The sequence below is a fragment of the Lipotes vexillifer genome, unplaced genomic scaffold (assembly GCF_000442215.2).
Source record: "Lipotes vexillifer unplaced genomic scaffold, Lipotes_vexillifer_v1.1 scaffold1139, whole genome shotgun sequence".
Lineage (NCBI taxonomy): Eukaryota > Metazoa > Chordata > Mammalia > Artiodactyla > Lipotidae > Lipotes > Lipotes vexillifer.
The window spans coordinates 2,123,809-2,146,913 of record NW_006798273.1 but is presented as its reverse complement, the minus strand read 5'-3'; the positions used below and the strand labels follow the sequence as shown (position 1 = coordinate 2,146,913).

Genomic DNA, 23,105 nt, shown 5'->3' with positions numbered 1-23,105 from the left:
CACCGCTAACCAAGAGCAGCCTATCTGAGCACAGAGTGCCTTAGGCTGGACAAGCTGATGGCAAGGCAAGAAGGCGAGTGATCCTAGCCTCGGTACTGGGGGCAGGGGGGAGCCGGGGCACGCTGGTTAGAGAATGGGGCTGACCACCCCAAGAGCACGTGTCTTCACGTTCTCAAGGGTCTAGCACCCTCTGCATGGCCTCAGACTGCAACCCCAGCCAGGGCCAAGAATCCCATCCAATTGGACACCATTCCCAAGAACCTGCGGTGAGCACAGGGCATCCCACGCCTGCAGGGTACTGGAGCCCACGCTTGCTGACGCTCCCTCCAGCAGATGGGACCTGGACTTGCACTCACACAATTTCTGAACTGTGAAAGAAGACAGCAGAGGCTATCAAAAACAGGAAAGCTGGCTGTCTGGGTGGAGGCCCCCACCCACGGGGAAGAGGAGGCATCAAGGTGCCAGCTGCTGCAACACACACAGATGCCGCTGCACCACGGCTCCCAGCCAGCTGCTTGCCCTCTTCAGAAAGCCCCAGAGAGAGACGCGGTTTCCCCACTGATGTCCGTGGCTGCCCGGTGTTCCCCGAGAGCCCTCGCCCTCCCTCCCCGGGATCTCACAGAGCTGGACATGGGGAGCTACGGAGCCACGACACCGTATGGTTGCAGGTCATCCAGCAACGAATCCCAGAGCTCCACCACTTCTCTGGACCCTTGGGTTTTGTCCCACTACATGCTCTACGTGTGCCTAGGCTGCTGCAGCGCTTTAATGCCTAATGACATGGTGGAGATGCACCACGGGGCTGCCACTGGCCAAATCTGTGACAATCTGAGCATGAAGTATCGAGAGGGACACATAATAACCTGCTGAACTAAACACGGACCCATGAACTAAAGTTGACAAACGAAGTAAACACAGGGGAGAAAGGGAAGTTCTTCCTCATTTATACACACTTTCCTTCTATGACAAATGGAAAAGTACTGACTTTGTAGTGGAGGACACCACCTCTGACCAGAGTCCCAGGAATGGGACAAACCGACACCCTGTGCCTCCCGATATGCTGCACAGAGGACACAATGTCACACTGTTGGGACGACTGGTGAAGTCTGCATAAGACCCACAGATGACACAACAGTACTGCCGCGTTGTTAACTTCCCGATCCTGCTAATTACTCTGCGGCTGCACAAGCCAACACTCTTATTCTTAGGAAGGACACGCTGATGAATTTAAGAGTAAAGGAGTATCGTGCCTGCAGCTCGTTCTCGAATAGTTCAGAAAACAGTTTGCACACAGGTAGGTACAAGGAGGGAGGACGTTAAAGCAAACACGGCACAATGTTAACAGCAGGGGACTCGCGTGGCAGATACAAGAGGGGTCTTTGTACCATTCCTGCAACTGTGGCGTAAAAGTCTGCGATTATTTCAAAACAGAAAGTTACAAATATACACCAGACTTGGAGCAGTAAAACTCCCATCAGGTAGAGGGGCGGGTCGCCCTGCCCTGGCAGGGTTCATGTGGGGCGATGACACCCACCGAGTCACAAAAGGAGAAGGGAACATGCACCGGGGCTTTGCGCTCACCTGTGCCTCTCTCACCTCCTGCTTCAAGGATTCAGACTCCACAGCTCCGTCTCATATGCTTCCCCACTGCCCTCAAGTGCACTGAGCACATGACAACTACACGACAACTTCCTCTATTGCTCTAACTGAAAAAACGGGAAAATATCCTGTCAGGCTTCGCAAGGCTTATGGCAACAAAAGACCAACACTTTACAAAACGTACTGTAACAGTATTAAGCAAGTAGAGACACCGAATATTTAAAAGGCTCCGATCCACCATAAAGCAGCGTGGCGACGGACTCTGCTTGCCAAGAAGGGACACCTCCCCGGACAGACAAGTGCGTAACTTGGAAGCAAAATCCCTCCCATTTCCTCCCCAGGTTTCCACCCCCAATATTCAACAATGGCCCATCAGTGTGACTGCAGACAATGGACTGTTTTGAATCCAACAACTCTTAAGAGAGGCGTCTGCGGCCCTGGGGTCACTGTGTCACTATCCCGAGTTTCAGAGTCTGCTGTTTTGAACTGGCTGTTTATAAGACCTGGAGAATAAGTTTGTTTCGTTTTTGAAAAATGAGGTTATAAGCTAGAGCCTGTCCCTACTCCGCCCCCGATATTCCAGCCTTCTTAGAAAGCTAGAGTCCTTTCAATGATTAGCGACTGCATTTTTGCATTGGTTCTTCTATAAGAGATGCCAAATAAGGTTCACGATTACAAATACTGAGAAATACTGCAATGAGACTCACTTCTATTTATCTTACCCAAAGCACTGAGAACAGGTTACAGCTGATCTGAAAAAACATACGAGCATCTTCAACATTAAACCGTGTAATAACACTGGGAACACGGTGGGGGGGGCGGGGTGTGAACTCGGAGAGGCTCTTCTCCCACATGCACGGGAGAGGCTTGGTGATGAAGACCACCCAATGGCCTGTGTCTCCCCTGCACGTGATCTGAACTGTCCCGCACCTCGGCGGCCTACGTGTGGGCGTGGCTGTGCTCCAACCCCCGCCCCCACCCTAGCCCATGTCTCACCACCGACCATTCGGGGCCACCACAGAGATGCATCAGCCAGGCCCATCCAGGCAGGCTCGGGCGGAAAGCTCTGCAGAGTCACTGATCCTTCACGCCAATCACAGAGTCATCGATACTCGATGTAAGTGCAGAGAGAAACTTTTGCAAAACCTTCTTAAACACATCTGGCTCTCTGGCCAAAGGTTCTGATCCAACCCCCTGAGGATGGAGCTGTGCTGACTCATCTCGGTGTCCAGAGCTCCCCGGACGCTGAAGGCACCGGAGGCCGGCAGCCTCACTTCTCCTGGGGAGCCCCAGCCAAGCCAGACCTGGAGCCCCAAGGACCTCTACCACCCGCTTTGAGACGGGATGGGGAGGTGGCAGGCCCAGCGTGCCGGTCAGTTCACGGCCCGGGCTCAGCCTGAGAAGCCGCCACAGCCGTCAGAAGTGACCTCTTCCTGCTGGATTCGTGACACGTCCCAGAATCAGGACTGGACATATTCAGCCTACCCTCTTGAAGGGACCGACGTCCCGAATATCCCAGGGCCCTGTTTCTGACCACTGTCTCCTAGTCAAGCGGGAGAGCCGAGTCCACACACAAACAGTAACCCCGAAACCCCACCAGGGAAACCGAGGCAGAACTAGGGCAACGGTAACTTCTGTGGCGAATCACACAACAACCCACCTTGCCAAAGTGAGTGCCATTTCAGATCTAGGCTGAGAGGGAATTTATGTTCTGTGAGCGGGTCCCCGTCAGGTGTAGGCTGCCAGGCGTAGGCTGCCAGGCATCCTGCCAGCTAGACGCAGTATCACAAGAAATCCCGGAGCCCGTTCATCAATGTGACATTTCCCGTTTAATGACAGAATCACACGACAGCACATTTCCCATCAAACACACACGTACACACCCTACAGAAGGTATGAAGAGGATCCAGTGTGAGTTTTCTTAAACTCCCTAACTCCCTCATGGAGATTCTATACTGAAGAAATGAAAGACTCTCTTGTAATGGGAAAACACCTCCATGTATGTTTAAAGAAGCTTAAAAGCCATTGTATGTAACAGGAAAACAAGACTGATGGAAAGCAATTTACAGGTAACATCTGTTTACTAAGCAACAGCTAGCTACAAAAGAGACTAACATTTAAAGCAGGACAGAAATATTGGGGGGTCCTAAGCATAAACTCCCTCCAGAAGAAAAAAGAAAGAAAGAAAAAATCTTTAAAAAGTATTATATGAAACAATAATGTTTGACAGAAAAGGAGTCAGATGAAAAGTAACACAGTAAGAAAGAATGATATTAAATCGTACTTTGTAGAAAATAATCGTTAAGTGCTTCCTTTTCGATAAATCAACAGAAATACCTTCATAAACGGTTGCCAGAAAAGAGGTAAGCAAGCCCAAATCACATTCTCTCACACGTTTGCTGGTGTATCCCTACAGGAAGCAGTCACACATGCTCATAAGAGCCTAACTCCCTGAGTTAAACCCTACACATTTTAAAATGTCTTCCATGGGAATAAGGTGTCCCAAGGGTAACATATATTGCCACTGGGCAAAACAAAATACACTCTGTGCCTGCGCAGAGTAGGATCTAAGGCTGAATTTTTAATTTTTTTTACCCAACAGCACACCTCAAAAATCCCAGTGGCACTCAATTTGAGGTGTAAAATTTTTATGCCCCGAATTACAGGCTATTAATTATTGGCCTCCTAATACATTTCAATAAATGAACACCAAGGACAGCAGTGGGGGCTGGAATGACACAGAGGCCCCCCTGCTCTGACTCACTGCCGGCAAATCACAGGGGGAGACCCTCTACTTTAGAGCTGGCATCGTTCCCTGTGGCTGAGTGAAGATGGAAATTTTAAAATGTCTTTACTTTTGACCCAAACTGCCTCCAGGGAGGGCTGCAACTCCCTCTCTGGCTTGAAGACTACGTTAATATTTACATGGGAATATTTCAAAGCATATACATAATCCCTCTTTTTTCAAGCATGGGGGTTTAAGGTTTGTGCTCCTACCATCCCTTGGTCGGCCTCGGATTTTGTCTAATGGCCACCACTTACATTCAGCCATAAAACAAACGGAAAATGGGAAAGGAGGAAGAATGGTAGGTCACACATAGGTAATACCGCTCATTTCCAGAATAAGCACAGGATTATTATTAGTCTTTGCTTTTCTTTTCTTTTTTTTAAATGGCAGGGAGAGGTAGGGTGTGAGGGAGAAAGGGGGTAAAGAAAACATCATTACCCTCCTTGGGTAATATGCATTAAATTCGTCTCCAATACGCCGCAACTCTTGCGCAATCCATATCTCCGGACGCATATCTGCAGGTACAGCCTGAGACTGCCTCATGGAAGCTGCATCAGAACAAACAGAACAAAAATCACATTGTTTTCCATAGATCATTTAGAAAGTCCCAAAGGTCAGTTTCTAGAAGCAAGCCCATCTCATACACGCTTTCATGTTTTGGGACGCTCCCTAACTTCAAGAGCTACAATCATGCATTCGAGATTATGGTGGCAGGCTCTGCTACGTAACTCTGGTTCATGAGTAAGGAATACAGAGTAATTTAATTTTCAACAACAACTGGAGATTCAGAATTGCCAAATTTAAAAATCTCCTGGCCAGTGAATTATATACTTCCATTTCGAGAAGGCAAACTAACACAACAACGGCACAATCGATACTGCCCAAGAAATAGCCTCGAAACATATGAGAGTGTAAAAATTTAGGCTGTCCGTAAAGTAACTATTATATTTTGATCTTAAGGCAAGGTAAAATTCCTAGGAAAATGTCACACGTCATCGAGGAACATGAAATGGTTGTATTCAAAGCAAAGTCAGTGAAAACCTGAGAAATGAATGAGCTTGTTTCCATGGAAGGAGGTGCAGTGATACACAGGCAGTCTGCACAAGTGCCACCAAGGGGCCAAATTAAAGAATAATTGCATGTTTTGTTTTGATATTAATGCAGCCAATAAAGATGGCTCAAGTCTGCAAACACCACATGGAGAGAGGAAATGTTTTGGGTGTAAGAGCAAAGGCTTTTTTGAAAGGAGAAAAAAGAGGGAGGTTCACCCTTTCATTAAGCTGTCACTCCCATCTACACCCAGTACATTCAGCCGTTGCTTAATGAGCCCATTTCAAAGCCACGTGATGGCCAAAAATGGAGCACAAAAACGTGAGTTGTCCAAAGAACCCGCCGAGCATCAGGAAGACGATACTCTCCAAGTACCACAAAGAAAAGTTCTCCACACTCAGAGAACAGCTGGGTAACACAGGTAACAGGAAAAGAGATGAGATTATTGGATTTCAACTGCTATTCACATGCGGCTTACGCTAACTTCCTGTTAAAAGGAGCACACTCTACTGGCAATTAAACACACGTGTTACGTTTTAACCACAGCGAAAAATTTAAGCACCTATGATAATCAGATTTTGCCATAACATGAATATAGCTTCCTCTTTTGTATTTTTGTAAAAAAAAAAAAAAAAATTTTGTATGTTGTATGAAGAGTTTTATTTATCGTTACAAATAAAAGTGCTGTTGGTTCCTAGGTCCACAAAAGCACTTAAAAGTGAACTCTTTTTTGAGTTTTTACCAAGTCTTCTCAATCTCTTGCCCCAACTTCTCTGTCCCCCGGCCCTCACCCAAGAGAAATGAATGACGATCCCAAGGGCTGTGTGTGTGTGTGTGTGTGTGTGTGTGTGTGTGTGTGTGTGTGCGTGTGCGCGCGCGTGCGCGCGCACAGGTGTGGGGGCACTGAACAAAGACCACACGTGCATCCTCTCCAGAATCATCTGTGCTGGCAACGAGCCAGAGGGGAGATTTCCCCAAGGACGCCTGGTGAAGCGCACAAAGGCTGATGACAGGAAACTTTTGGGATAAGCCAGGCATGTCCCCTGAACACCCCTCCAAGCACACAGAAAACTGCCGTGGCAGTACCTCTGTCACAAATTCTATCGTTACTCTGTACAAGCCTATTAAAATTAAATTTTAAGTAGCTAAACCGGCAGAAAACAGAATTTCAGGGTATATGTGATGCCAAGTGGTCTGTAATAGTTCACCCCCTTCTCCTGGGTTTGCAGTGCTTTAAGGATTTTGTCCATCACAGGGACCAAATCATTACCGTCTTTTCATACTATCAGCCAATCAAGTGCTCGTTCCCTGACTTTAGCAGCTGTTGTTACAAAGTTAACTCACCTTTTTCTAAGAAAAAGCCTCTTTTCTTAGAATGAACACTGTGGTCATCACCTGCAGAGTTAGCTCAGGGAGACGCATGTATCCATAGATACAAGTGGCCAGACCAGCGCACAGGATGCCGCGTGGTCGCTCAGAACCCGTCACCCACCTCTCCCAGGCTCCAGAGCCCCACTCATTTCTCACTACACTTGGCTCTCTTTGAGAGAGTAAATCTGCCCTCAATCCTAGAGTCAGAGATGCAGAAAATGCCAATTATCCAAAGAAAATCTGTGAAGTCTAGACTGCATATTTTACAAAGATGACAGACTGGTAAAAACTGTTGCCAAGTTACCCAAGGTTTAGTAAATCAAGATACTCACTAATTTACCCAATGAATATGAATGCCCATGAGCCAGACACTGCTCAGGAGATGGTCTGGGTACAGCAACCAAAGATGCCCAAGCCCTGCTCTCACGAGCTTACATCCCTGCAGATTAAATGCTAAACTTCAACTAAATGATAAACTTCTGGACAAGGATACTCATACCTTATATTCTTGACACACAAAACGAAGTTAACTCCCCCCAGTTAACCTCCCCCAACCTGCAGGTGAAGTCTACTGAATTCTATTTAACACCCTCACTTACCTATGTGGTTTAGAAAGTTCTGTCTGGCTCATGGGAGGGCTGACGGCCAGAAGCACCAACACTGGAGCCGGTGCGCATCAAAATGAGCACCTAGTGACTGCGTCAGCCTGGCCAGCAGCTGAGAAGGACATGTGGAACCTTGGGGGCCAGATCCAACGTGTTCATCTTAGAGATAAATGCCCTGCTGTTTGTGGGGGAAGAAGATAAGCAGATGTTTCTTCTGCAGAAAGAAGAGTTCTAACTGCTGGCTTCAATAAATGCACAGAGAGAAACACATTCCCGTGGTCTGGCAGTGAGGCCCTGGAGGCTGTACTCTTACAAGCTCCTGGTGCAGACAGTCCACAGACCAGGCCCTGAGAAATCCTGAGCAGGAGGAAGAAACCACGGGTCAGTTCTGGGGCCCAGATGTGTGTCTTTGGAGAACTCAGGAGTCAGGAGAGTTGTATTAGCCAAAGATAACTGGTTAGACCAGGCTTAGCATACACTAACTGATAGAACACATCAGTAAGAGAGCTAGCGACTGTGTTTAGGTATATATATTTTTTGAAGTTCCTAGAGAATAGTAACATACACTATAAATTAATGTTTGCAAAGGAGACTGATGTGTCTAGACTATTCTAACACAGCAGCTATCACCACTTGGCTTTCAGAACCGGAGTTTTTTTTTTTTTTTTTTTGCGGTACGCGGGCCTCTCACTGCTGTGGCTTCTCCCGTTGCGGAGCACAGGCTCCGGACGCGCAGGCCCAGCGGCCACGGCTCACAGGCCCAGCCGCTCCGCGGCATGTGGGATCCTCCTGGACCAGGGCACGAACCCACGTCCCCTGCATCGGCAGGCGGACTCCCAACCACTGCACCACCAGGGAAGCCCCCAAGAATTGGAGTTTTTTGAGAAGCACATACTGTTCTTATTCCTTGAATAAACCTAAAATTAATGACCAACATTCACCCTGCAATAAAACCTAGCCCATAAATACAGACAGTATTGGTTTTAAGGTGAGATCGTAAGATAAAAATTCTATTTTGAATATTTTCAAAGGCATCCTATTCCTATATTTTAAAAGGGTGGCCTTAATCTCAGTTAATACAGTGGATTTTTGCCACCTAAATTTCAAAGATTATTTCTCAAGTAACAAAATATCTCCTTCTGGTGGTGACGGGGGGGGCGGGGGGGGGGCGGGGGCTTTTCCTTAACTTCATCACTAGCTTAATGTTGGTGTCTGTCACATGCGGTCTCATGTCACGTGAGAACCTAGCAGGGCTAAGAATGGGGTCTGGCTGACCTGAGAATTTGCTTGTCAGCCCCATAGCGGCAATGGTCGGAGCCAGAATTAAGGTTTCTATTCCCTTTATCACCAGTTTGCTGAATTCTGCCCCACAGTGACCCAGAGCACGAACCACCACGATGCGGAAGGGATCCAGGGCTCAGTCTTCCGAAGGTGAACCTGGAGCTGGTGGGGTTCAAGGGCAGGGGATACTCAAAAAACACCCTCACTCCTACAATCCTTTCTAGATACTCAATCTGCCTGCTCCCTTGCTAATATAATCCACTTATCAAAAAGAACATTTACATTTATATCTCTAGCCTGTAAGACAGATAAGCATCACACATAAACATTTTATTATGCTCTCTGCAATGTGCTTAACAGCCTCCAATACTGATACCTCATCAATAAAATGGGTCTTTATTTGAAACAAAAGCTCTTATTACTTAGATCACATTTTTAACTAAGGCAATTTTACATAAACATCAGAACTTCAAAGGGGAAACTGTGATGAGGTGTATTTTCACCCACAGAAAATGTAACTTCAGCATTTAAGAAAGCATTTCATGCCATAAACCTGGCGCTAAAAGGGGAGAGGGGAGGGGAGGGAAGAGGAAAAGGCACAATGAAATATAAACAGCTCTTAATGTAAAGCTACTGCTCCAAAGCTGTAACCGGAAGTCCACACAAGGCCGGCTCCGATCCTGTAAGCACCACTCTGAGCTGGGGAACTTGCTGGGCCCAGATTTTCTAACCAAAGCCACTAATCAAAACTTTGGAATGCAACTGTGTCACACAGGCAATTCTGTCAAAAGTGCGACATGCTAGTTGAATTTTCATCAAAACTCTTGGAAACAGTGCTAGAGTTTTCTGAAATCTAGCATGTCAGGTAACCTGATTTCCTATAGGGAAAAAAACCCCGAAACCAAAAAAACCACGAGGTCTCTGATTAATCTATTTTTCTATACCAGTGTGCCAGGTGGGTAGAAAGGAGGACATTTTTTCAACGCCAAAGAACTCTGAGTTACTGAAAGATGTGCAGTATTGCATTAACAGACTGTTGTGTTCAGCTACAAAACTAGTTTCCAGCCTGGAGGGTAATTCCAAATCTTAAAAGCTCAGCGACTGAAAAAAAATTAATATCGTGGTTAAGTGGCTGATAGTGAAATCAGGCTGAGGCTTTCGGAAAGGGCTTTCTGTAGCACCACCAGCGAGAGTGGGAAAATTAAAAAAAACGAGATTGTCGATGCATAATGAGCTCAACATCAGTCAAGCCAAACCTTCTGATTTTTCCTGAACGTCCAACCGCTTGCACCCCACTGTTCTGATCGGCAGGTGTTCAAAGGAGCTGAGGTCACATTCTGACGTTCACTGCCATCTTTCCACACCCGGCCGGGCTGCTGTGCGGATGATGACAACCATCCTGGGGGCGGCGGGACCGTGTCTTACATGTGCGCTCACATCACTGCAATCATCCTTGGGGACAGGATGCTCTCACGTCCCAGGGCCAGTGGCTGTTTGAGTTCCCAGCACATCACTACTGGAGCTTCAAGTGCAGAACCAGAAACCAAACGAAAATCCACAGAAACATTTCACTCGATACTGTTTTCAGATGTTCGCTGAGCTACAAATACTGGGGTAGAATTGAGATTACATTTTCAACTAATCAACATGAACTGAGCTCTCAATCAATATTCAACTCTGAGCTGAGAAAGGGTTTCCTGGTCCCTGAAGAGACGCGGAATGTATGACTTTGAAGAAATTATTGTTTTTATTTTAAACACACCACAGAACATAATACTTAAGCAAATAAGTGCTCATTTTGCCCGGCACTTACCAGGGACTGTGGAGCAGAAAGCCAGCCCCTCCTCCCGGCATTTCGGGGCCGTCCATCTTTATCCCTGAGGAGACTCTGCATTGAACCAAAAGACATAAAGGACCACTTCCTTGTGGGCTCTGAAAACAGGGCTAAAACAATTCCAAAAAAGATGGTCCCACAATGTTCGGAGGAAGCACAGCTCGTGCAGGTGGCCACTGTGAAGGTCAACACTCATTTGGAAAAGTAAAGATTCTGGGATGTTTATTCAACCCAACAGTCTCCTTACTTAAGGGGCTATCTTCAGAAATACCTTTATCAATTGAGATTTATCCACAGCTTATAAGAAGGAAGCAACCAGACAGTTGGCCAAGGTTTCCATAGGAAACCCATCTGAGTGACGGAGCCGCCTCAGCAGCTCCAGAATTCCCAGCCACAGGGGAAGGAGGGCCGCTGCCATGATAGTAACTGACTACCAGTCACTTACTATCATTTACTGACTGCAGTAAATGCTATCAGAAATCACCTTCAACTCTGATGGTTCTCAGAAAGCAAACGAGCCAGAACCCAATTATGTGCGTGCGCGCGCGCGCGCGCGCGCACACACACACACACACACACACACACACACCCCTCCCCTTCTGGGTCTATTATTTCTCAATTCCATCATTTTATTTTTTGATAAATACTGTATCAATTCCACTGAACCACTGGATGAAAATGAAATGGATTAGAAAAAGAGATAGTATTCAGCATCAGTACTCATGAAGTTCCTAAACCTGTTTTTTCCTGGTACACACATGGGTCAAGCCTGAGCAGTTGCATGAATTCAAGACGGTGCTTTATAAATAGCTGCTAGGACAAAAAAAAAAAAAAAAAACTAAGAAAGTGAATGAGATGTAGCCAGGGTTTTCATACTTACTCTTTCCATGTGTATTGCCCACTGCTTTTACCTGGCTGTGAGTAAGAAAATCAAAATAAGCTGCTTTGATCAATTTCCAGTCTGACCATTTGGAAACTGCCAGTAAACCAAGGCTGTGAAGCTGGACACGAGTCTGGAAACTAGTGTTCGTATCTTCCTCCTGTGACATTAACTGCATCCTATGATAAAATATGAATCTAAAGGCATTAAGATGAATGTGTCATGCCTTCTTCAACCTCAGAAGACCTAGTTACCCATCTCCCCTGAGCTGTCTCTACACACATATTTTCAAGAAGCCAAGGCCAGGAGCAAACCCAGATCCCAAGTTTTTATGTCTACGTCCAAGGACATACCTGGCTAACTCTGGGTCACAGCAGAAGCCAGCATCTTTCGTCAGGTGGGGGACCTGGCAGGAGCCTCCTGCACCATGATGCCTGGTAGCCTGCCCTGGGCCTGGTGCACCCCTTTTCCTAAGGCACTGCAGTCCTCGCTGATAGGCATTAGGCGCCACAAACTTCTCCCTCCTGGGAACTGGAATGTTCTAACCCCGATCCCAATCTAGATTCTGTCCCCTGGGGCCACAAAGACAATCTATGATCCCTCTCAATCATTACCCCTCTTTTTAATCAATGCAACTGCCACCTCGTGCCCCACATCTGGTTCGGAACCAGTTCCTTCCATGTGCCTTTATGACGAGCCCTGGGAATGCCCTCCATCACCACTCTGGTCCCCCTCAGGATGCTCCAGAAACATGATGCTCTGAATAGCGTGTGGCTGTGGTTTCCCCTCCCCTGCCGCTAGCCCCACTGTCTCCAGGACAGCTGTGTCTCTATTTCCATAGTCTTAAGATTCCTTCCAGAATATCACGGAGGACTTGACTGTGCCTGTGCCGTCTTACTCAGAAGAACAAATCCAACCTCATGACCCTTCCACTGACAGTGGAGGGAAATTCCTAGGCAGACAATTTATTTTACTACTCACTCCAGCAAAACTACAAAAGGAGAAATGCTTTTTGGAGACCTTTTATTTTCTTTTATTCTGGCCACACCACGCGGCATGCGGGCTCTTAGTTCCCCAACCAGGGATAGAACCCTCACCCCCTGCGGTGGAAGCGTGGTGTCTTAACCACTGCCGGGGTTAAACTGTAACCCCGGCAGTGGTTAAGACTTAAGTGGTTAAGGTTAATGCAAAGTAGTCTAGAAGTGATTTCTGGATTGGGATTGGCTAAGTGGTTACAGCCAGGGAAGTTGTAAACATACAACCCTACATGTTAATTCACTTAAGACCGTTCCTTAGAAATAGTGGTAACAATTTTGAAGTTACTAGCTTTCGGTAACCATCCGTTGTTCCTCGCCCAAAATCAGATGTGGGGGAGGAAATGAGAATTTAAACTACAAATATAAAAATTTTTGATTACAGAGTGTGTGTGGCTTCCTCTATAAAATTTAACGCTGGCGGCAGGAAACAGGTGACGAAAAATCTCTTCTCCTTAGCTCACATGAAGGTCTTAAGCGTCACTGTTATTCTGTCCTAATGATAGTGGAGACCAAGGCAAGGGGCAAAAAACAGAATCCTGAAAAGCTACATCCAAAACAGCTTTCCAATTAAGACGTGTAAAAGCCTATAATTTTATTTATGCAGTTAAAATTTATACTGGCAATGCACGAAGTGAAGCACTCATCTGTTAACGCAGATATATGGTGACTGATAACACACCAGAAGGCATAATGAAAGCTTCCCACTTCGAACAAATTCACAAGACGCAGCTGCCTCTTTTCATCCCGCATCGTTATCAAGAGAGAAAACATTACACCTCAATTCCAGACACTATTTTGCATAATCACAAGGACGGAATCATTGTGTTTGGACATTTGATGGCTTAAATATTTGGCCTCAAAACATAACGTCTGTTGCAGTTGGGCTGTCTGACTTCTCCCTAAAAACCTCACAAAGCTTGTGCGTCTGGAGAGCACGTTTATGCTGAAAGGGACACAGGTGAACACAGCCCCAAAGCCTTTTGTAGGAAACTCGATGATAAAAAGAAGTGTAAGAACTGAACGCTGTGTAAAAAATAAGAAAACCAGAAGGCTGAAGCGAGCAGAGAATCTGACCGGTATCGTGAGCGATCAATCAGAAAGATGGTTGGAGCCCAAGTTCCTTCATCCACTGACCAGCCTGTACCGACCTCGTTCAAGCCACCACCTAACCTCCGCGTGCGACACGGCAATTTGGGGGGGGTGGGGGGCTGTGGATCCTAGGCCTTCTCTGCAAACCACAAAAATGTTCTGTCCATGGCTGTGCCATGTCCCCCTCCAACACAGAAAAAGAATGGAAGCTAGAGTCGCCGCCTTAGGGCAAATACAAGCGTTAAGATGTGCAGAATTCTGCACTGAAAGATGTCTGGTCTGGTGGTATCAAAGGTCTTTTTATCTGCTCAGGTTCTCAGGTTCTTCCTCTTCCTCTCGATGCCCTTTTCCCTCCAGAGACACAGCTGCTCTGTGTCTACCACCTCATGGGCTCAGATCCTGGGTGCAACAGTTTGGTTACCCCCGCGCTGAGAAAACCACCGTGCAATACCGACTAAACAGGGTCGTTCCAATCCAGAGCAACTCCCACCCCGCCCACACCAGATCCCCTTCAGGGCTCTGACCGCTGCAGACTGGCTGCAACACCCTCCCAATTCAGGAGGACACTGGCCCCCAGGCAGGTGGAGGGACTTGCCCCGGGGACTGGACGGCATCAGAGGAAGGACCAAGACTGGCCTGGGTCACCCGCTGGAACCTTCCACTCCAACAATTCCTATCAAACTATCAGAGAAAAGGACCGGAGAGAAAACGAAGCATGGTGTATTGTATGTGTCAGGCTTTGCTTACAGAGAAAACCCGGTTCAAAGCTTCAAAGGAGCCCAGTGATAAAATCTACATGACAAAAGAGGGAATCACAGGCACTCATCCACTGCCTTAAATATCACTGAATTCTCTTTAAATCAACAAATATATGTGGTTCTGCCACGTACCAAATCATTTCCTTAAGTTGGCGAGTTCTTCTGACCAGTTTAGTAGAATTTATGCTCAGCTGTAAGTAAAACTGAGGTCCGAATTCAAATATATACTAACATAGCATAGATCCAGAATTCACTTCTAGACTACTCTGCATTAAGAAATTTCTCAAGGGATAAAAAAACAAGTAAGAAACCTTCTTTTAGCCTCTTCCCTGGCAAACTCACCCAAACTAAGGTTGTCAAGTGTGGCTCATCCCAGACATGCACACCCTGACCCCACCAACACACATTTGCAAGAGAACAACAGGTCCCTTCCACGTAAGCAAGCTTCTGTTAAAGACATCTCAAGTCACTCACTAAATCTATAAATCACTTACATCAAAATGTTTTAGGAACTTGAGTGGGACGCATGCTCTAGTCCAGGAACATGACTTATTTTGGGAAAAAAAAGTTCCCAGAGTGACTCAGATAGTCGAGAATCATTGTGTCGAACCGGTTTTAACTTTTAACACATACACCCTCTTGGACTGAAACGGTTGATTCCATTTTTTTTAGAAATTTTAGCTCCAAAACCATTTTCACGCCTAAGGAAGGGCCGCAAAGCCCAAACTAAAAGCAGCATCGTGCCCTGTGCAGAGCCAGACACCCGTGCCGAAGGCCCGGGTTCAAGGCCCTGGCTCCAGCACCAGATGGGGCCTTGAACAGCCCTCACTCCTGGCCTGCGGGCACACGTGGCCAAGCAGCCCCCTCCCAGGAGCTGGTCTGCTTCATCACCGTCTGGTTGAACCACAACTCTACTCATGAGCAGTGGGGATCTGGTCCAGGGTAGAGAACAGAGGAAATGCAAAGTGAGTTTGGGTTTCCCACAGGACACTGGGAATATCAACTCATCCTAAGCAAATACTTAAAACCACGAAGGCCTGCCTCTTATAAACTGGGCTTCAACTCGTGCACCAGGGAAATGTTTGTACTGACTGTTGGCATCGGTCAGCCCACAGTGTGTGAAGCAAAAGTTCCCAAGGATTCATGATTCACTCACTCAGAAGCAAAAACCAAAATTTAACGATGGCCAAAGGAGCAGAATTTCCTCAGGGAAAAGGGAAAAAAATTAAAAAGCTGTTTTAAAATTCTTGATTCTAGTCAGGCAACGAATATTTCTAATGTTAAATCCACGAGCAAAATAACTTTTATTTTGAAAAAAGGTGCAATAACTTCTGATTGCAGAAAAAAGTAGTTCAGCCTATGTCTTATGTCTCCAGACCATTCTTGCTCCAAACACACGTCTTGAACTACAGTCAAGTTTCTGCCAAACCCAACAGGCCGTCTCCCACAGGCGTCCCCAGCACAGGCCCGGTTCAGACAGAGCCAGGCGCAGTGTGGGTTTCCAGATGGCTCTCCATGGTCTAAAGATTCACCGAGGTTCCTTCCCAGGGTGATATACGGGTTCACGGGCAGGTGAGGAGTGGTGAGTTGGACCTCCCCCGCCCTCCCAGGACCGTTTTTAGAATAGATTTTCTTTTTTTGTTTGTTTGTTTGTTTGTTCTGGGACCTGGCAGGGTTAGAATTATAGTAGCATTTCCAGGTAATTCACTTCCCTGTGAGTTGCCTAAACTTCTGAAACGACAGCTCCTTTCCATGGAAAGGAGAAAAGAACATTTCACTACGTCATGCTTGCTGACCTGCCGTGGCCACGATGGTCACTGCACAGCAAAGAAAACAGTGACCGAGTCCCTACCAGCCGCTCTCTGCCCAGCAGCTTATGCAAAAGTCCCCCAACCCTTGGAAGTGAGCACTTCGGTCTCCACCTGACGGATGAGGAAACCGAAGCTCAGAGGGACTAATAGATCTTCCCAGGTCACTCGTGGGTCTGAAGAACAGCCGGATGCCATCCAGACCCTGCTCCAGACCCATGCACAGCCCTGCAGGTAAGGCAGTAGCAGCTCACGGGCACTGAATCAACCGGTAACCCTGCCAGATGAAGATGTTCTGCAATAAAATACTCACTTTGCTAAAATAAGAGGCAGATCCCGAAAGAGTAAATTAGGGAGCTAATGTCCATCGAAGTACTCATGGCGATGGGCCAAAAGCTTGATCTCATCTGGATGAAATCATTAAGGGGCGTGACAGTTAACACTGAACCATACGATCAAGTTGATACTGAAATCGTACACGCCACAGTGACAAGCTGCTGTGCACGCCAAAAAATGAAGATTAACATTAAGAGAAATTTTTAAATATACATTATTTATTCAGTTTATCCTATTATAACTGGTAGCCATGAGGATTTTCCATATACAACAACAAGAACAAAAACAAAAACAGGTAAGACCACCTGTACATTGAATACAAAAATATTCACTATTAACATTTTGATATATTTTCCTTCTAATCTTCTTGTTATGCTTATAAACTTCTTGATACCAAATTACATGTTATGGAGTACATGCTCACGTTCACCCCAAAACTCATACGCTAAAATCTCTTCCCCAGTGTGATGGTACTTGGTAGGTGGGGCCTTTGGGAGGTGGTTAGGTCATGATGGTGGAGCCTTCGTGAATGGGATTAGCGCCCTTGTAAGAGGAGGTCAAGGAGCTAGCTTGCCGTCCTTCCATCACATGAGGACAGTGAGAAGGTGGCCACCTACAAGCTAGGAAGAGGGACCCCACCAGAGCCGGACCGTGGCAGCACCTTGACCTCACACTTCCAGCTTCCAAAACTGTGAGACAAATGTTTATTATTGAGGCCACCCAAACTATGGTATTTTTATTATAGTGGCACAAACAGACTATGACACTAGGATGTCGCCAAGAACCCTGTAACCTTTTTAAATTGAACGTTATACCAGGAGCATTTTCCACGTGACTATTCTTTTTAACATCATTAGAAGACGGCACCACAGCGTGGCTATTGTACAGGTTTTCCCATACCACTTGGACTGCCAATAGTTTTCCGGTTGGTATAAAAAAACGCCATGATGAGCCCTCTGCACATACGTTTCTGCCAGCATTTCCTACAAAAGGAAGGAATGGCAGGCCCTGTTCTGTGCCTGCAGAGCAGGGTCGGCGGGTGGGCAGGCGGGTGGGCGGCACAGTGCTCACAGCCTGGTGCCCGACACAGCACAGGACCAAGGCGGCCGTGTCTTAAAGGACAGACGTTTGCTTTGGGTCCACAGGACCTCCACGGAGAAGGAAAGCAGTCTTAGGTCACATGCCCCGGCACGGGTCCTGGCCACTGACCAAGCAGAACGACCAGAGGACAGTGACCAGAAGGTGAAAGCAGATGGAAATTGTGTCACAGGAGGAATACACTGAGACTGAGGCTGACCCAACAAAGGAGGAATGAAGACCACTGGACTCCAGTGTGGGAGGTGGGAGGGGTGCTGGTCCACGGGGAGTCCCATCCAACACAGGCAAGGTGACCACAGACCAGGGGCGTGCAGAGACTCGGGCACTGGTCAAGTGCTCCGATTCAGTGGTTTTAAAGTAGGTCAGGAAGCAAGGCATCAAGACAGTCGAGCATTCAACCGGCAATTATGTGCATGTGTCTATCTAGAAATCTAATACCACGAAGGCCCTAAATACTAACCAAGACAAATCAGTGGATGATTGATCTTTCTCCTGCCTTAGAGTCCAATCACACAGAACTACAAGACTTAGCATTTTCCTAATGAGAAGTTCCCTTACGGCATGTGGAATCAGACTTGTGTCACCCACACATTTTCAGGCAGTGCATTTGAGGGTGGCATGGTGTGTACCCTCTGAGGGCACATCACCAGGGGAATCACAACAATAGATACTTCAGTTAGTATCTGAAAAAAGTGGCTAGGATTACTGTTAAACCGCTTCCTGACATTAAAATCCTACTATTCCATATAGAGAATAAAAATAAAGGGTGAAAGAGGTGATTTCTAAAATTCTGAGTAGTACTTTGCAACCAGAGCCAATCAATACCAATCAGAAATAGTTAAAAGAAGATACAGATTTTTAGCTCCATCAAGGTTGGGTCACCCTACTCCCCCAGGTCCTCCTTTTTACAACTAAGCACACGGGACTGAGAGGGGAAAGAGAGTGGGCTGCCTGGGGACCACGGGGCTTGAGGAATGACAAGGTGGCGAGTCCCCCGGTTTGCGCATACCCTCCATACATCCCGACCAGGGCACTGCAGAGGCCTGCAACGTGATCTCCAACAGGCAGAGAGAAAACGCTCCAAGGAAAGCTGTTCTCTTTAGCCAAAGGACTGCGGAATGGGGAGAAAGCCTTTTGGCCATACCCACCCTACCGCAGCCGAACACTGCACGCTGCCCATCCCCCTGCCCAGCAGGAGTGGTTGGTGCTCTGAAACCACTCAGGTTGTCCTGGCAGGTTAGGCAGGGAGCTGACCTCCCAGGCCCTGCCCAGTGGAAACAGATGACGCTGTGATTCCCCCCACCCCGCCACCCTCCAGGGTCCCAGAGACAGCTAATGCTCTCCACCTTGACTATGCAGCATGGAAGTGGTACCAGGCAGGGTGAGTCGCCACTACACACACACATACACTCCATGTATCAGCGGGCCCAGCCCCCACCTCCACCTAATGCTGGTGAGCAATGAGACAGAACAAGGCAGAGTGAGTCAGCCCTCACTTCCCCCACCTCAGGCTGCCGGGGAAGGCCTAGCTAGCGGGAAGCTGAACCTGCCCAGCCCCCGGCAGCAGCAAGACTGAATGAGGTGGTGGAAAACAGGGCTAGTGGCCCACTGATCCCCCACCCCCGCCTCAAGGCTCAGTGGGACCTGGTGGGTCACTGAGCCTCCACACCCACCCGGCATGAAGGAGAACAAAGGGGAACTCACACCCAGCACCAGTAAGGGGAACGAGGTGGTGGAAGGCAGGGCTGGTGTGTTCCACCCGCGCCCCCCGCCCCCCAGCCCTCACGCTGGTGTAGACAGGGAACAGAGAGGAACTGAGCTTTGGCCCCCGCCCTGCAGAAACAAGGCCTGCAAGTCAGCCCTCCACCTTTTCCCCCTCCAGGTGTCAACAGGGGCCAGGGGAGCTAAGCGTACACCCCTGACTGGGCTCCACGAAGCCGTGCTAGTCGGCGGCCTGCTTTTTGCTGGGAAAGTAGCAGCAAGGCCCAGGAGGGATCTGAACGTCCACCCCACCCGGCAGAAGCAGGCAAAATTTTAGGACTGAAAAATACATTTAAAGTAGAAAAGCAAAACAAAAAATCACTGGAAAGGACCAATAATAGAGTGGAAGTGACACAGGAGGGCATCGGTGGACATGGGGCTAAATCAGCAGAATTTAGTTAATCGGAACAAAGAAAATATATGATGAAAAATGAACAGAGTCTCGGGGACCTGTCAGGCCACAACAAAAATACTGACACTCTCTTGTCACGGAAGTCCCCAAAGAGGCAGGCAGGGACTGAAAAAATACCCAGAGACACAATGGCTGAAAACTTCCCAAACTTGGCAGAAAATATCAGACCATGGATTTGATATTATATATATAACTCGAATATATATATATATATATATATATATATTCGAGTTAACCTTGAAATGGATAAACCCCAAGAAATCCAAGCCACATTAAACTTCTGGAAACTAAAAGACAAAGAAAACCCCCTGAAAGCAGCCAGACAGAAATGACACATTACTTACAGGAGAACAATTCGAATGACAAAGGATTTCTCACCTGCAACCATGAAGGTCAGGAGCAAGTGGCATGTTTTTCAAGCACTGAAAAAAAAACCAACCGTCAACCGCAAATTCTATAACCAGTGAAAATATCCTCGGGGGGTGCGGGGGGTGAGGGGAAATAAAGACATTCGCGGATGAAGGAGAACTAAGGATTGTTGCCAGCAGGCCTGTCATTGAAGAATGACTAAAGAAGTCCTCGCAACAGGAAGGAAATGATAACAGAGCCTTAGGACTTCAGAAAGGAAAGAATACTGGAATGGGAAAAAGTGGGAGCAAATAACTGGCCTACTTTTCAGGATCCTGTTTCTTAAATTACATTTAGCAAAAGAGATTAACATCATCTGACATGATGCTCAATGTATATGGAGGAAATATTTAAGACAATTATATTTGAAAATCGGGGCAGGTAAGGGGACCTAAATGGAAGAAGTAAGGTACCTACACTGCAAGTGAAGTCATAAAATGGTGACGCCACTGACGGTGGTAGATTACAGTAAGTTACATCTGCATAGTGTAATAGCAGAGCAATATATGTAAAAACACTACAGAAAAAAGGCAAGATGGAATCCTAAAAAATGTTCAGATAACTCACAGTAAGGTTGAAAAAAAGAAAATAGGAAACAGAAACACAAACAGAGGAAACAGAAAGATAGTAAAATGGCAGACTTAAGCTCTAACATACCAACAAGTACCTTAAATGTTAACAGTCTAAATGCACCAATAAAAAGACAGATTGGGTGTGGCAGAAAAAAACAGTATCATCTAAAGATATGTTGTATACAAAAAAACTTATTTCAAGTACAACATAGGTAGGCTGGAAGAGTAAGGATGGAAAAAGACATCCCATGTAAACATTGCTAATATTTTTTACAAAAAACAGGAGTGGCTATGCTTTATAGCAATGATAAAAGGATCAACCTAACAGGAAGATGTAGTTAAAAATGTGCAAACACCAAACAGTGCCTCGAAATATACGGAGCAAAATCTGACAGATATGAAAGGAGAAAGAGACAAATCCACCATTATAGCTGGGGACTTCAACACTACACCGAGCAGTTGACAGAACTACTAGACAGAAAATCAGCAAAGATATAGAAGAACCAAACAACACAACCAACCAATAAGACTAAATCGACAAGTATACAATGAACATGCCAACCAACAATGGCAGAAGACAGGTTTGTTTTTTTTTTTTCAAGCACTCACAGACCATTCACCAAACAGACCATATCCTGAGCCGTAAAACAAACCTCAACGAATTCAAAAGAACTGAAATCACACAGAGTATGTTCTTTGACCATATTGGAATCAAATAAGAAAACAATAACAGAAAGACAAGACAGTCTTCACGCACTTGGAAGTGAAACAACACGTCTAAGTAATCTAGGGTCAGAAAGGGAGTCTCAAAGGAAATAAAAAGAAAACACACAGAAGTCAATGGAAATGAAAACACAATACACCAAAACATGTGGGATACAGTTAAAGCAGGAGAGAAGGGAAATTTATGGCACTAAATGCTTGCAGTAGAAAGGTCTCAAAACACCACTCTAAGTTTCTACCCTCAAGAAATTAGGAAAAACAAAACAGACACAAAGCAAACAGAAGAATAATAAAACAACAGAATTGAAAACAGGAAAATCATAGAGAAAAGTCAACAAAATAAAAGGCTGGTTTAAAAAAACAAAACTGGGGAATTCCCTGGTGGTCCAGTGGTTAGGACTCTGTACTTTCACAGCTGTGGGCCCCAGTTTGATCCCTGGTCAGGGAAGTAAGATCCCACATGCTGCACGCAGCCAAGAAAAAAAAAAAAGTGTTTAAAAAAACAAAACTGACAAACTCTGATAAAGATTAAAAAGTAAGAAAACATAAGTCACCAATGTCAGGAATAAAATGGGCTATCACAACAGATCCTGTATCCATTTTAAAAGATAATAAGGGAACACTATAAACACTTCATAGGCTCAACAATTCAACAACTTAGAAGAGATGGACCAATTCCGTGAAAACCACAAAGTACCAAAACTCAACCAAGATGAAACAGATAACCTGAATAGTCCTAGAAACACTAAAAAAATGAATTTGTAATTTAAAAACACCCAGAAAAGAAATCTCCAGGTTCAGATGGTTTCATTAGAGCATCCCACCAAACATTTAAAGAAGAATTAATACCAATTTTACAGAATCTCTTCCAGAATAGAGCAGGAGGGAACACTACGCAACCCACTATTAAGGCCTTGATCAAAACCAGACAGTCTTAATACAACAGATAAATACCTCCCATGAACTTAGGCACAAACACCCTCCACAAAATATTAGCAAATTCAATTCAGCAATTATGAAAAGAACTACACCCTGACCAAGAAGGATTTATCCCAGGCATGCAAGGTAGATTAATACTGAAAATCAACATAACACAGCATATCAACTGGCTAACATAAGTCACATGATCATATCAATTGATGCAGAATAAATGTTTTATAAAACCCAACATCCATTCCATTCATGATAAAAACTCTCAGCAATCTAGAAATAAAAAGAAACTTCTTCATATTTGTAAAGAGCATCTACTAAATAGCTACTTTATACTTAATGGTTAAAGACTGAAAGCTTTCCTGTTAAGATCAGGAGAAAAGGCAAAGATGTCTGCTCTCACCACTTCTATTCACCACAGCACTGGAAGTTCTAGCCAGTGCATTAGGGCAAGAAAAAGAAATAAAATATACATCAGAAAGGAAGAAATAAAACTGTGCCTATTTTCAGATTACATGACTGTCTAGATAGGTCTCCCAAGAAATTTCTGAATTAGAGTTCAACAAGGCTGTAGGATATTAAGATCAACGCACAAAAATGACTGCATTTCTATACACTAAAATGAGTACGTAGAAACTGAAATAAAAAATAAAGTACCATTAATAATTTCTCCAAGGTAAATAAAATCTAACAAAATATGTGTAAGATGTTTATGCTGAAAATTACAACACCTGAAGACCTCAGTACTTGAAGAGACATTCCTGC

The 23,105-nt window shown here is 45.8% G+C and overlaps 1 protein-coding gene across 5 annotated transcripts in view; it reads right to left on the bottom strand.

Moving 5' to 3' along the window:
• Positions 1 to 23,105, bottom strand: part of BCL2L11 (BCL2 like 11) — a 39,173-nt gene that overhangs the window by 7,912 nt on the left and 8,156 nt on the right. For 3 of the 5 annotated variants that reach the window (XM_007470213.1, XM_007470212.1, XM_007470215.1), the window contains one exon: positions 4,826 to 4,935. The exons of the other annotated variants lie outside the window; for them this stretch is intronic. In XM_007470213.1, coding sequence (XP_007470275.1) covers positions 4,826 to 4,935 — 110 coding nt within the window. The remainder of the gene's footprint in view (positions 1 to 4,825; positions 4,936 to 23,105) is intronic. 5 annotated transcript variants of the gene reach the window in all.